At 37.1% G+C, this 16,324-nt stretch overlaps 1 protein-coding gene across 2 annotated transcripts in view; it reads right to left on the bottom strand.

Moving 5' to 3' along the window:
• Positions 1 to 12,233: 12,233 nt before the first annotated feature.
• The window catches only part of Plscr4 (phospholipid scramblase 4), a 40,579-nt gene continuing 36,488 nt past the window's right edge, over positions 12,234 to 16,324 (bottom strand). For both annotated transcript variants that reach the window (XM_046431763.2, XM_058574864.1), the window contains one exon: positions 12,234 to 14,706. In XM_046431763.2, coding sequence (XP_046287719.1) covers positions 14,659 to 14,706 — 48 coding nt within the window. In that variant the 3' untranslated portion in view covers positions 12,234 to 14,658. The remainder of the gene's footprint in view (positions 14,707 to 16,324) is intronic.

The following is a 16,324-nucleotide window of genomic DNA, read 5'->3' as shown; positions in this document are numbered from 1 at the left end:
TGTGTGAGAGAGACAGCATGCACATGTAACAACATTGCAATCTTGCCATATAATCAGCTATATATCCCATCTTTCAGCTCAAGAATTAGCTGGCTTCTCCTGGGCATCCCACTCAAAAGAGATTTATATTTCAGCTTTATTCACTTTTGCCAAGTTGGCTAAGTTAGTCTTGACTGAATCCCTTTGTGCCGAAGTTTCTCTGTCTGGTGCCAGCAAGCTGCCACTGAGTTTTCATCATTATTTATTTTTTTAAGTATTTACCAATTGGAAAATGACATTTTAGCTCAGAAAAGTACAAAGTCACCAGCCACTCCTGTCCATAAACCTAAGATTCAAAGGCTCAAAAAGCCCATCATAGTTCACCTGTACTCGGTGACATGTGTTCAACATAAATGAATTTTATTTCTTTTCATTTTGAAACATGAAATATGCTGTTCAATTGTTCTTTTAATTCTTCAAAAAAATGTAACAGTGCTTTTTAGTTTAGGGCTTATTCAAATGGTCACATACTCAAACTTAGATGAGCTCAAAGAGAACATTCTCCTCGAACTCTAAAAAAGGAAATGATTCTGTTTCATAAGAAGAACTTTAGACTAGCTAACCTAGACATATGGAAATATAGTAGCCATCCACATTTTTTTCCCATTTCATTTACTTTACCACTCAGACTTTGGTGATCTTCCCGTAAGTTTGTGACTCAGCTTCACTTCCAGCTGACTTAATGCTTCCATTTAACCAAGGGAAAGGAACAGGATTACTTAACAAATCCACGATCCCCAGTTAGCATGCCAGGAGCCTCAGAAGAGGCTAATCTTGTGGCTTGGAACTTTTCATTTTTTCTTTTTCCTTAAAAAAAAAATCAGTTCTTAAGAGTTGGCCTGCTAACCAGACATTTCTTTTATCCCTTGATGGTATTTCTGGGTCAGTTTGCTTTGATAGCTCATGAAAGACTACCCAAGAGACTGGTTACATTGCTTGTGTGAGGCAAAACAAGCTTGGTCTCTGGGCTTCCTTTGTTTCTTTTACCTAGTTAAATGGTTCAGATTTGTAAAACCCAATCTCATCCACAAGTATCATTTTATTCAAATTCTTATAATAATACTGTTATCCAAGCAATTCGGACATTCTGGTTTTAATTTTACAGATGCCATAGTGGAAGAGCACAGAGCTCTTCATGTCCAGCCCAAGTCACTTAGCAAGATTGGCTGCTGGGTTGGAGCCAAGGTCGAAAGCCCACACAGTCTAATGCACAAGTTCTAATGCCTTACAACGGCAAAAAAGAACACTTATCAGATATGTGCTTCCTAACCCCAATTGAATGTTAGACACTTACTATTTAAGTATTTGTTATTCTCTTATCATGTATTTGTTGTCTCTAATGGCAATTTGTGAGGCTAATGGAAATGTTCAGAAAATGGAGCTGAAATAGAGTTGATGGCAATGAAATCCTTCTTTCCCTTCAGTAAACCATTTATAGGAGTAGACAATATGGTTTATATTTGAAATTGATCCTAAAATCAGCAGTCCAGGAGGTAAGTTTACCCAAATTCCTAGTTTAACAGTGATACGCAGCTCACATTTCCACAAGAATAATTAGCAGGATGTATATGCGGATAAAAGGTCCTAATAATTGCACATGCACAGTTACACACACACACACACACACACACACACACATATCTTGGCCAGCCCATCTATGCATTGTCTTGATCTAGAACCTTATTTGTGTGATTCAGAAAAAAGGATTTGCATAATTGAAGTAGGTTTAATTGATCAAAAGGAGGAAGAATGGAGGGTGAAGTGGAAATTACAGGAGTGAAGTTTGGGGAGTATTTCCTTTTATTGAATTGGGTGAAGGGTGCACAGCAAAGACACTGAGCTGACTGTTAACAGTTTTGAACTCCTAAGGAAGGAGATGAATAAAGAAGAGTAACAGGAGTTCTTACAGGGCATGTGCAAGGTGATTCTTCTTTTTCTCCATGAGTATTTAATCTTTCAGATGTTTCTTTACAGAGAAAATTTGCATTGATGGTCAGTGATTTTTAGAATATCTTTGTGTTTTGTTTGAAGGCTTGCCAGATTTCAGAAATAGAAATTGTCAGAAAACAGAAGGAGTCTCTCCCACCAATTAAATTTGATTTTATTCAGGAACATTCCGTTAACAATGAATATTTTCCTGTGAGTATAATTAAATGTCAATATTTCATGGGACATATTTTTTTCAAAAATTTGATGTCTGAAATTAACATTTAACTGGGCATCTTCTATTTGATGTGGAAATGTGGCCAGGATATGTAAAAATTTGATTTTACTGGCTTATCTGAAAATTGGAGAAAAGTTGTGGGGACACTTTTAGGCATTAGCAGATTTGCCCAAACTTGGCTGCACATTAGACTCACCCAAGCCACTTTGAAATTTGAACAGGGTGTGGAGTTTGTTAAAGCATTCCAGGTTGAGTTCTGTGTGTCATAGCAAGGAGCTGGTGGTTCCTGTCCAGGGGTTCTTAACATGCTCTACACGTAATACCTAGAGGATTTTAAATAGTACTCATGCCTGGATCTCATCCTGGACAATGAAACCAACATCAAAGGGCAGGACCCTTGAAGTAATGAAGCAGCATCTAAAATAAATATGGATACTACTCTCTATTCTTTCCAGAAGTATCCAATGTTACAACTTTGATCTATATGTTTTTTTTTCTGTAAAACTTAGTATAATTTAGCTTACTATACAACTTTCAAGTGTTAAGTTATGGAAATTTGAATAATAAATCCATCTGAACTCTGGATTCATCTTCATCAACAGCCATTAAAAAACATACAGGCAAAGTATTTTTAACATTTCTAATTGAGAAGTAACTCACACACAGCGAGTACACCAATCTTAAATGAGCAGTTCAATTCTTTTCTTCAGTATTTTATGGACACCTGCGTGTCCACTAGCAAAGGGACATAGATTTCTATCGCTTTAGGAAGTTCCTTCTCATAATGTCATCCCAGTCAGTTGCTCCTCCAAAAAGTGACTGCTCTTCTATCACCATAGATTTGCTTCTCTTGATCTCAAATTTCATAGCAATGGAGTCATCCAATAGGTATTTTGTTCACTTTGGCTTGTTTCATTCAAGATGATCTCTAATTCCATTTTGGTGTCTCTAATGAACACAGCTGCTTGAACATTATTGCACACATGTTTGGTAAATATAAATCTTTTTCTTTGAGTGTATATCTGAGTGGGATTTCTCTGTTGCAGAATAAGGATATATTTAGTTTTACTAGATACTTTTTCAAAGAGGTTGAAACAATTTATGAGATTTCCAATTGTTCTGTAGCCTCACAAACAGTTGGTCAGTCTCCACATTAAACTAGGGAAAACGCCTGCAGCTTTCTCACAAAGCACAGGAAGGAGGAACTTCCTACGTGCATTCCACTCACCTGTGTGTTATTTCCACTGTCTTCCCCCACCAACCCCTAAATATGTCACTGCTTTTACTCAGCTGCCAAATAAATCCTCAGTGTGAGTTGGTAAACATAATGTAATAAGTAAGAAGGCAGAAAGCAAAATCCCACAGATATGTTTTAAATATATAGCTGGTAACCAAAAAGAAGAAAAGAGAAAAAATAAGAAAAACCCCATACTGAACATAAACAAGGTATTTTATTTTAAAACTATTTTCTCGTGTTCTGGGAACATGGTAAGATTGCATGCTCTGCTCATTTGAAGTCAATTGCATCTTTATGATTTGCGTGGGCAATAAACCATAAGCTGTAGGTGAAGTAGATTGCTTCTGGGAAGAACATCTGAGTCTGTGAGCTGTGCTGCCCCCTCTCCTCTGCATTAGCACATATCAAGATGGAGTCTCTCCCAGGGTGGGTCCTTGAGTGTGCTGAACAGACACATTCTACTGATGGAGCATCAGACATAGAGTGCAAGCAAAGGACAAATTTTTGTTCTTATGGGCCATTAAGTCTTTGAGGCTGTTTGTCACCACAGCATTACCTAGCCTACCCTGACTGACAATCTTTCCATGTAAGTCTCAACATGCTCCATTGGGAAAATCTGCTGGTGCTGAATCCCAGCGTGTCCCTTTACATGCCACATGTGCTCTCCAGGTTGCAGTAGTATCTGCTAGTCCTAACTCACTCATTGTCATTTGCCTGGACTCTGCAGGAATTGAAGTTTTTGATATGACACTGTGTTCTGAACTAGGGACAACTTCTTGTTAATGGGAAAATCAGGTAGCCTGAAGATTCTATTGGGAAAAAGAAAAAAAAAACAACTAATTTTAAATAGAGGAGTCTGTTCAGTGATCTCTTGTGTCATTCAAGTGAAAAATGATTTTATATCTATTTCTTTATTGAGGTGGGGGTCTAATTACAAAATTTTGGAAGTTCTATTACATTTTGGGAAAAATGAATAGAAGAAGTTGTTTTATTTGAGGAGAGACAGAGATGGAAACATAAGACTGGAAACTTCCAGTGTGAGGGATACTTTCTCTTGTTTATAGTCAAGTTCAATTTCAGCAATTTGTCCAATTTTAAGAAGGTACTTGCAAATAACCTAGTATGCTTATACTCTGACAGTAATATGTCCTGGAGAGAAAAACATTTAAAATTTAAAATTAGCTTACTATGTTTAAATAAATTTATCCACTCTTGAATGAATGCCTGGCTTATGGTTTGTATATTTAAAAAGCACATGTGCTGGGGGATCATTCTTTTATTACTGAGCTTAGTTAGATGCAGGTAATGCTCAAGAAGGTACATATGTTATTTCTTACATAAAAGTTTGTCATTGGATAGTCTGGGAATCTAGAGGCAGCTATGTGGCAGCACCACTTTATCTAAGAAGTCTGCAACAGGCCACGTGTCCTCTGTCTTGTTCCACCACTCATGGTTTCCATTTTTAAGATCAGCTTCTGCTTCAAGAAAGGTGCTCTAGTGCCAGCCACCATTATGATAGTTGAGTCCTCAGGAAAGAAGATAATAAATCAGAGCAAAAAGATATGTCAGTTATCTGTGTGTGAGTGTGTGTGTTGTGTGTGTGGTACTGGGGATTGAACCTGGGGGGTACTTGACTGCTAAGCTACCCTGCTGTCCTTTTATTTATTTTTTGTTTAGGGACAGGGTATCACTAAGTGGCTAAAGCTGCCCTTGAGGTTACTATCCTCCTGCCTCAGCCTCCTGAGTCATCAGTGAATCTTTGAAAGAAGTTGCCACACTTCATTTCTACTGGGCCAGCACACTGCAGGTCTCCACACCCAGCTGCAAGAAAACTCCATATGTATACCAGGCTTCACGGAGAGTCAGGGAGGTCAGAATGTACAGTGTTAGGGAAGAAAGGGGAACAGTGTGGAGTAGGCATGCACAACCCCTGCACCATCACTACCCATGATGACTCCTCGTAGAGGTAGTGGCGTTAGAGTACCCTCCTGGCCACTATCTGCTCCTCATAGGAAGCAAGGATGACATTTATAAAACTAATGAAGCTGAAAGAAGAAATTGGGTCTGAGTAGCTCAGTCTCTCTCTTTTGCTTCTTTCTGGGGAGGTAGCCTGTATGCAGGGAATCAATATTCCTTGCACATCCATGTGGACAAAGCTGGAGACCAGCCTCCAGCCCTGGTTTCCCACCTCTGCCTGAGACAGAAAGAGTAACTCTGATCCTATACTGTTCTATAGACCAGAGGATATGGCTTGTCCTTGAAACATCCTGTTATAATTTGGATATGAGGTGTCTCCTGAAGTTCCTTTGCAGGAATGTTCAGAGATGAAAAGATTAGATTATGAGAACTTAAAACCTAAGCAGTCCATCCAAATTGGAATGAAATGACTGGGTGGTAACTGTCAGCAGGAGGGGTGGGGCTGGAGGAGGGGGTCACTTGGGGGCTGTCCCAGCGAGGTGCCTTTCCCCTGAAGCCTCTTCCCACTTCCTGCTCTTTCTGCTTCCTGGCTGCCATGAATGAAACATCTACCTTCCACCAAACCCTTCCTCCCTGCCTCATCTTGTGCCTGGAGCAATGGGACTCAGCCAACCTCTGGAACTGTGTGCCAAAATAAACTTCTTCCTCCTCTAAGTTGTTCTTATCAGGTATTTTTTGGTCACAGTGACACAAAGTTGATTAACACACAACCTAGTCACGATAAAAATGACTTTAGTTTCCCTCCTTTACCTATCTCTCAAATGCTGTTTTTCACACCAACAATAAAGACACATTTTCTCTGAAATTTACAGAGCTATCAGTGAAGACAAGAGTTTCATTTCTTCCCTGATTTCCATGTCTGGGCAGTTCCTGTGTCTATATCTCAAAAAAGTAGCAGGAACACTCCCTGAATAGAAACCTGCAAAGCATTGTGGAATGGACAGAGATACAAAGACACAGGAAACACAAAGGAAAATGGAACTACTCCAGCTACTAGGAAAAATAATCATAAGAAATTCAAGGCGATAAAATAGATGCTGACCATGATTAGGAATAGTTTCCTGGATGATTGTCATCTGATTTGCCGGACTTCTGATTAACCATTTCCATGTCCCCAGACATCTTCTGTCCCTATCTTCTGTCAGGCCTGCAGGTGGCAGGCTAGAATAATATTTAATGGGAAGAATAATATTTAATGGCCATGAGACATAGTTCCCTTTCTTGGCTCAGGTGATGACTTGATTCTGTTTCTGTTTGTCTGATGTTCCTTTACGAACAGACAACATAGTGGGGAATGTGTGAATATTATTTATTTAGATTTTTTTTCTCTGAAAGACATTCCTGTATTTTCCTGTTTTGAAAATATATATATATATATATATATATATATATATATATATATATAATTGACTTTCACACAAAACACTTAAATATATATATTTTAAATTTTGCATTCTTATGATGAAAAGTCATCATTTGCCCTAATAGTTATTTGAAATCAACACTCCCGAGTCTTAAAAACCATCTCAAAGTTTGAAAAAAGTCCGCTTCTTTTTTGAAAAACTCGTTCACTTTCTCTCCACTAAACAAGATGCTCTGTAAAGCCTGGAGCCACAATGTGAGCCACAGAGTCAAATCACTGGTTCATGAGAGCAACGACTGTTGATCCCAGCCAAGGGAAAAACAGAAGCAAGGCCTTCTTTCCTTTGAAGGAACAAGATGTTCTTTCACGCTACTTAGAATCCATGTTAACAGCTAAGTCTATCAAATCACAGGAAAAATATATTTCATGATTTTTTTCCAGAATATTGGGATGGACCATTTCTTCCTAAGTATCTTCATCCAATGATTAAAAAATAAATTTCCCACTTGGTCGTAGGGTAGCTGCATTACCTTTGTTGATATCTGCATTACTTGTCCATGATCTGCATGAACCCTATAATCCTGGCCATGCATCTCCACAAGATGCTGGTGTTTTGAGGCATACTCTGTGACCATGTGCTTTAGAATAGTTTTGAAATTTAAAATAACTTGGAACCTGGTTTTAATTTTTTTATTGTTTAAGATATCAATGTTATAAAAGAGGTTGCATTAAATGTTTTAGTCTCTTTTAAATTGTTAGTATGGTGGCAAGGAAATGAATAAAAAATGGAGACCTGCACTTGGGGGCTAGTTCTACTACTAATTCACAATGTAATTTTGGACACATAACCTGGCTCTCTCACAGATTCTACCTTTATAGATTACAATGTAGAGAAAGTAGTCTTTAAAGTGTCTTTTGACTCTAAAAACGGTTCTATTCATTAAAATTTACAGATTAAGATGATAAATTCTTGGCTGAAACAAATACCATTTACTAAAGAAATTCATAGGCTGGTGCTGCCCCCTATCGTTCATGGATTTTCTTCTTCTTTCCCACTGGGGTGGTGGCTTGGCTGCATATTGATAAATATTTTGTTATTTTAATTGACTCTTTGACATCATAAAAAATCAAGAGTCTTAAAAACTGTGTTATCTATGTTTTCATATATTATAATAAAAAACTAAAGACTCTAATAAGTTATGTTTAATGACTGTTAGCTAAGACAATTTAAGCAAACGTGTCTTTTGACACTATGGAAAGACTATAAAATTTCCTAAAATAAATTTATCTAAACCTGTGTTATAAAAGAGCTGGCATCATTATCAACAAATATCTTTGACCTAACACCAGTATTAGAAATACCAAATATTTTATGGTAATTTGGAAGTTAATAATGTAGGGATAAACAATGTGTCATCTCAAATAGAAAAGTTAGATTTGAGATCTAAAATAAAGCAACAATCTGCAAAATCAGAATTACTTTAACTGTTGTATTTTTGTTAAATAATTTAACCTAAATATTTCTCCCTAAAATTTTTGTATTGTTTGTAAAACCAGGTCACTTCCATTGGAAACTACATTGCAAACTGGATATTTCTAAAACTCTCTTGCAGTGGAAGACCTAGAAAACCTAGCTAAAGTATAGTCAAAAGACTTTCACACGCAAGTGAAGATATTAGGAGAATGAAGGAGTTTAGAAGAAGTTAAAAAAATAAGGAACAATCTGAAATAGCTGAGTATTAATCAGAAGCTGACACTTTCTTTGGATTCCCAGAGGGAGGGAATCACCAGTCTTCATTAGTGAGGCTCTTTGATTTCACAGACCACAAGGAGGCAGGAGGTGAGACCTGGGGCTGAAAGGTCTAACAGTGACACAGAGACCCAGTAAAAGGAGAACCTTCAAAGGAACACACTCAAATGGAAAGGGTAAACTGCAAAAAATTCATCAACGCTGGCACAAGGAGATAAAGAGAAATCTTGATTTTTTTTGACCCATGGTACAGGTACAGACAAAAATATTCTCTGAATTCATAAACAAGAGTTGTTGACATTTTCTAGGGAGTCATATTTAAAATGAACTTGACTTGGAGAAGAGCAGAGTGGGGGAATAACATAAAAAGTGGGCTTCAGTTGCTATCACTGCTGGAACACCAGAAGCAGCAAACATAAACCTCTTCAGAGAGAATGTACCCCAAGCAGGACCTCCTTGGAGCCTCATAGATTTCCAGCCATAATCCTGAACTTCAAAACATGTGAGGTGACAAGCCACCACTGTCCTCTATTCCTCTGTATTTGTTAATACCGGTATAACCAAACATCCACAAAGAACAGGGGACAGTGGTTTAGCGTGTAGCCTCTGAAGCTCCTTCCAATGGGTTTGTGGACGTACAGATTGCTGTGTGACCTTGTGCAGAATACTCAACTTTGGTTTTCTCATCTCTAAAATGGGAGTTATCCCCTTCAGTAGATGAATGGATTAAAATATGTGGCATATATAAACAATAGAATTTTATTCAGCAATAAAAGAGAATAAAATCACGGCATTTGCAGGTAAATGGATGCAGTTGGAGAAGATAATGCTAAGTGAAGTTAGCCAATCCCAAAAAACAAATGGTGAATGTTTTCTCTGATATAAGGTAACTGACTCATAGTAAGGTAGGGAGAGGGAACATGGGAGGAATAGACAAACTCTAGATAGGATAGTGGGGTGGGAGGGGAAGGGAGAGGGCAGGGGGTTAATAAGGATGGTGGAATGTGATGAACATCATCATCCAAAGTATATATATCAAGACATGAATTGGTGTGAACATACTTTATATACAGAGATATGAAAAACTGTGTTCTGTTATGTGTAATAAGAACTGTGATGCATTCCACTGTCATGTATTTAAAGAATAAAAGCAATTTAAAAAGAAAGAAAATAAATAAAATGGTAGTTATCGTAGTAAACTGTATCATAGGCTTGCCATGAGAATTAAATAGATTCATATATTTCATGCAGAGTCATACATGGAATATAGAAAGTGCTAGAAAGTGGTGTCTGCTCTCATCATTATCAGCATTACAGTTATCATTGTTATTACAGGCAATGGGTCACATTATCCCACCTATCTCCTGCTTAGCTTGGCTTTTCACCACAGGTGCCCAGGAGCTTATTCACCTGGCCTGGAATTAGATCTTGAGATAAACCTAGCAACTCTGTTTTAAAGATTTATTTGCTTTGTTGTCACCATGGAGATATTATGGGCAAAGACACAGTTCTCACTCTGGCCCAAAGATCTCCCTGACTTTATCATCCACCAGGGAGCACTCACCTCCCACCTACTCTAGGCAACTGGGAACATAGGGTTAGGACCACAGGACTCGCTACATTCTGGTTCCATCTAGACCAGCAGCTTTTCTGTCAGCTGCATTCCAGGGTCTTCTCTGCCTCCTCCAGTGGCTTTCATTTTCCTCCCCTTTAATCCAAGCTTCAGTTTTCCTTCATTACTGTTGCAGCAGGGGAAAGAAACTGCTTAGTACCCTATCTCCATGTTGCTCTCACCTTCTGATGAAGCTGGGACCCACCTCTACCTCATGATGCAATTGTGAGAAGCCAGTAATATACATTTTCAAAAAGAAATGTGTATTTGTTTCATGAAATTGTTACTTAGCTTCCACTGCAACAATATATTTGCCTCTGCCGTATTTGCTGGGAGATGGAAGTCTATGTTTTCATTTCTGTCTCCTTGAACACCTAGCAGTGAGTGTCATACACATATTAGGACTTTCACCCATTCATTTGAAAAACACTGAGCTTAGTAAACCTATCAGACCCTGTCCTGGGCTTGCAGTTTGCTAGTTTGCTGTAGTGAACAGTCAATCCCTGCTTTGTTTGAGGAGTTTGCTAAACTGGTCTTTTCAATTGCACTCACCCTGTATTCATCTTGCAGAGGTAGCTATGTATGCAGTTCATCTTACCTCCAATAGTGCCAGGAAGTTTCCCTGGCATGAAGCCTATGCAGCCTGTCTTACTTCTCTGACAGAAAAATATTCTATGGTACCTGAGATGGGGCTAGTGGCATGTCTGTTGTGAGTATTCCAACACCGTTTTGGGCATGTTCCAAAGATGTGTGTTTTGTTTAAGTATCTATATTATCCACTAGCTTGTGAGCCCTGGAAAGCAGTAATTATTTATTTTGTATTTTTGTATTTCCCTTTGCCTTGCAGAAATAGCTCAGTGCCTGAATTTAGCAGATGCTCAATAACTTAAGTATCAGAAGGATAAAAGAGTAGAGAGGATGGTAACATTTTTTTAAAAAGACTTTTTCTATTTTTTAGTTGTAGATAGACATAGTGTCTTTTATTTTATCCATTTTTATGTGGTGCTGAGGATTGAACCCAGTGCCTCACACATGCTAGGCAAGTGCTTTACCACTGAGCCACCACCCCAGCCCCAGATGGTAACATTTTTGACTGGTGGCTATAACAAATATTTCAAAAAAAATATAGTTTTTATTTTCCATTTTAGCAAGTTCTGAGTAAGGGCCTACCACCTGCTGTTATTAGACAGGCTAACTGGTATCCCGTCAGAGCATACTACCTCACCTTGAGTATACAATGTTCCATTCTGTTTTTCTCTTTTATGTGATTTATAACTTAAGAAGCTTTGGGGCAAATGGGAAATGCATTGTGAAGTTATGGGAACGATCCACTTTGAACATTAGCCAGCATTTGTCAAACAACTGAATTTGATATTTGTCTATTAAATCCAGATCTTTGGGTTTTCCAAACTTTCCTCTTTCCATGTAAATTAAATTAAACCTTGAGAATTAAGAGAAAAAAAAAATGAGAAGTAGCCAGTTTGTCTCAATAGGGGCAAGATGTCAGTTTCTGGAATAACTGTTTATTCTATATTTGAACTTAATGTTTAATTGATTGGAAAATTCACCTAGTAAGATAGTCTTGTAACCCATCTCTTTTGCATAATTTCTGGAAAATCTGCTTTAGAAAAAAAGTGCTTTAAATTGCAGTGTTTAGTGAAATAGCTGCAAATTCTAGCAGGTTTCCTGCATAATACAATAACATTGCTATTATATTAGAAATTCAAATGCACCTTAAATAACTGGATTAGCTCTTGTAACTAACTTGGTTACATAGAAATCTTAGTTTCTACTGTTGAACACCACAGAAGTGACTTTATGAATACTGTATTATATAAAAAGGCAAGGACATTGAATGAGCCTAATCCCTAATCTGAAATTGCTTCAGAAATCCCTTTGGTAAAAAATACTCAAAGAATCATGGACTAGGATGATGGCTCAGTGGTAGAGTATTTGCCTAGCATGTATGAGGCACTGGGTTCAATTCTCAGCACCACATCTAAATAAATAAATTAAAACAAAAGTCCTCAACAACTGAAAAAAAAAAAAAAAAACAACAACCTCAATCATAACTCAAAGAATTAGGCAGTATTTTACTATTAACCACATTACATTTATTTGAAAGCCAAAACAACATGAGCAATATTTAAAAACACATGCACACATGCATTTTAGAAAAAGGGCTTCTGTTTGGTTTTTAGTCCACCTGATTAATTTTACACAATGAAATGCCATTAAGAAATGATAATGTGAACTGTATGTTAAAAATATGATGCATGACATTGTTTTAAAGAAAGAGACATTGTAACTGAAAAAAGATATGTTAATACCATAAAACCTTAAACAGAAAGTAAAATATGTCCTGTTGTACTATTAATATGTTTCAGGTCTTTGAATACTGAAAAGTAACAATAAAAAATTCACATACATAAACTTTCTGAATACGATTTGTCTGGTTTTCTATATAAAATGTCAGACCTCATTACAGAAAACACTTTCCACTTATCTGTTTAGGATCATAATTTCATTTTCAAATATAAGGCAATTATTATTTTAGAAAGCAGCAGCTCTTGCATTTTTTTTAAGAAAAGCTCTTAGCAGCATGTAAAAACGAATATTACAAATAACTAAGTAAAACAACTTTTACCATTAAAATATTAGTATAATTTTAAAATGAGGCTCCTTTCTTTCATTGCAAAAAGAATGAGGGCTAAGGCTTTCATCTCAAAACACTCCATCTGAGAATACTCAGGTTTGCTTTAGCTAATAAGTCATAGAGGAATGCATCCCATTCTATCACTGGCTGTGTTGGAAGAACACCGTCCATACCTAGGAATGAAGTGGACAGACAACAGAGTCAAGTCAGTCCATGTATTCATTTAAACACCCTGTTTTTTTTTTTTTTTTTTTTTTGTACCCCAGCCCTTTCTTCATGTTTTATTTTGAAACAGGGGCTCTCCAAGTCCCTAGGGCCTTGGTAAGTTGCTGAGGTTGATCTTGGACTTGAAATCTTCCTGCCTCTGCCTCCCAGGTGGCTGGGATTACAGGCATGTACTGCTGTGCCCTGCCCCACCCTGCTTTTAACTACAAAGGAGCACAAGGGATGTTTGGACTCTGTCAGTCCTGCATAATCCTTATTGATAACCTATAGACCATACAGAACTACCACGATGGCTGTGTTTTACTGTTTTCTTCGTGTAAAATTTATGCAATATGTAAATAAAAAGCAGCAAAGCCTTAAGCAGCATCAGGATTTGTAGCTTGCACTTTTATAAACCGCTACACAAAATGTTACATTTAAAAATTGAAAATGTATCTACATTTCTTGCCATTGGAGCAGTTTTATGGTCACCTGGAATTTTGAAAGGAAAAAGTCATTTATTTTGTATCACGTCCAGTGAGATAAAGAGATTCAACAGACAATATTTGACATTCATGTGTAAGGCATTGGTGACCAACAGACATTCTACATTAAATGTGCAAATTATTATGTATAGATGTATTGAATGCAGGGTTCCTGTAAGGACATTAATGTCCCTATGATACTGAGATCTTGGTTAGCTGTGGTCCTGGTCAGCTGTTTTCCTGATAGTCTGATCCTGCCTTTAGATACACACAGCTTCTGATTGTCCATGTCCAGGAATAAAAAAAAAATAGCATGTAATATATAAAAATTATAATAAAAAAGAACACATGTTTTATTTTGTAATAAAATTGAATTTCTTGCTGAAACTTTTATATACTTGGCAGAATGGGCTTTTTTAGTTTGTTTGTTTTGGGGGGGATTTTTTGGTACCAGGCATTGAATCCACATCCCCAGCTATTGCTTATATTTTATTTAGAAACAGGGTCTTGCTGGGTTGCTTAGGGCCTCACTGAATTGCTTAGGCTGGCTTTAGACTCAAGATTCTCTGCCTCAGCCTCCTGAGCCACTGGGATTACAGGCATGCACCACTGTGCCTGGCCAGAATGAGGTTTGGATATTGGTGCACAAGTAAAAATTTCCTTTTACAATACAATGTAATATTTCTGTCTGTCTACCCTTTGGTCTTTACAGATGAAGTATATAATTATTTTTACCAGAAATTGAGTTTGCTTCCTACTAAAGGACATATTAATGGAGAGAAGAAAGGGGAAAGGGCTAGAGATAGAAGCCAGGTCTCAATAGCAGTCTGCCATTTCACTACCTATAGGTGTGGGAACTCTGGATTCATGTTCCCACAACCCAGGGCCACAGCATTAAAAAGCTTGTTTGTGTGTGCTTCCTTGGTAAATGGTCGTCGCTTCTCAGAAGGAATTCCCAGGCCACCGGGTAGACAGATTCTGAGCTGAAGCACATGTTCTGACTGTGGTCTTGGACTCACACTCTCAGTCTGGCTGTCAAACCTTACCCCCAATACAAAGAATCTGCAAAGCAGAGACATATACTTGCAAATAATTGAGGGTTAACTGTAAGCCTAAGGCAGTTTTTTCCAATTTTTTGCATTAACCATAATTGATGATTGGCTGTGTCTCTCTATCTTGATGAGCGTTGTGGTGGAGACCTTTCAAAGTACATGAAGTCCTGAAATTGGAAAAAGAATCACATGTTGACAGATGGATAAGTACATAGATAATCACATAAAATATGTACACTATTATCCTTTATAATTTACTAGGGGAGTCTCCCATTCCTGTTACGATAAATACATCTAATGAAATCTTTATGAAGAGGAACTTTATGTTAACAGCGGCAATTAAAAATTTGGAAATGTGGTAGACAATAAGCTTTCCATTTTCAGTAGTGATTAACAAAACTTTATCATTAGAAGGAAGAAAAACTTAATAAATCTGAGGATGGTACAACACCAGGAGTAGAATGACAGGCACTGAGAACTGGGAAAAGGGCATTGGCTTGGAGCTATTGATTTCACTAAAAATCACAGAATGAGTACTAGGAAGTAGTGAGAATGATAAATAATATGAAATGATGTAAAATCCATTGAATGCCTAATATCTTCCAAGCACTCTCCTGACTACTTATGTGATAGCTAATATCCACATCCTTAAAAATGTAAATCTTTTTATCTCTACTTACACATGAGGAAACTGAGGATCTCAAATGCTAAATGCTTTGCAAAATATGTACCTAGAATGTGACACAGACATAACATAGTTCTTGAAACACTGGCCAGAGCAATTCAACGAAAGAAATTAAAGGGATACAGATAAGAAAAGAAGAACTCAAATTAGCACTATTTGCTGATGATATGATTCTATACCTACAAGACCCAAAAAATTCCACCAGAAAACTTCTAGAACTAGTAAATGAATTCAGCAAAGCAGCATATAAAATCAGCACCCATAAATCAAAGGCATTTCTGTATATCAATGAGAAATCCTCTGAAAGGATTTCTACGCCATTTACGATAGAATAAAAAAAATAAAATAAAATACTTGGGAATCAACTTAACTAAAGAGGTGAAAGATCTCTACAAAGAAACTACAGAATGCTAAAGAAAGAAATTTAAAAAGACCTTAGAGATGGAAAGATCTACCTTGTTCTTGGATAGGCAGAATTAATATTGTCAAAATGACCATACTACCAAAAGCACTATACAGATTTAATGCAATTCCAATCAAAATCCCAATGACATTCTTCATAGAAATAGAAAAAGTAGTCATAAAATCCATCTGGAAAAATAAGAGATCCAGAATAGCTAAAGCAATCCTTAGCAGGAAAAATGAACCAGGAGGCATCACTATAGCAGACCTTAAACTATAGTAACAAAAACAGCACAGTATTGGCACCAAAATAGATTTACAGACCAATGGTATAGAATAGAGGACACAGAGACTAACCCACATAGTGAGTTATCTTATATTAGACAAAGGTGCCAAAAACGTACATTGGAGAAAAGATAGCCTCTTCAACAAATTGTGCTGGGAAAACTGGAAATCCATATACAACAAAATGAAATTAAACCTCTATCTCTCACCATGCACAAAACTCAATTCAAAGTGGATCAAGGACCTAGGAATTAAACTAGAATCACTGTACCTATTAGAAGAAAAAGTAGGACCAAATCTCCATCATGTCAGAGTAGGCCCTGACTTCCTTTATAATACTTCTATAGCACAAGAATTAAAATCAAGAATCAATAAATGGGATAGAGTCACACTAAAAAGCTTCTTCTCGGCAA

Source organism: Marmota monax, unplaced genomic scaffold, assembly GCF_021218885.2.
Source record: "Marmota monax isolate L192 unplaced genomic scaffold, Marmota_monax_Labrador192_F-V1.1 WCK01_AAM20220418_F8-fsc00022, whole genome shotgun sequence".
Classification (NCBI taxonomy): Eukaryota; Metazoa; Chordata; class Mammalia; order Rodentia; family Sciuridae; genus Marmota; species Marmota monax.
The sequence above is the reverse complement of the archived record's forward strand: the minus strand, read 5'-3'. Positions and strand labels throughout refer to the sequence as shown.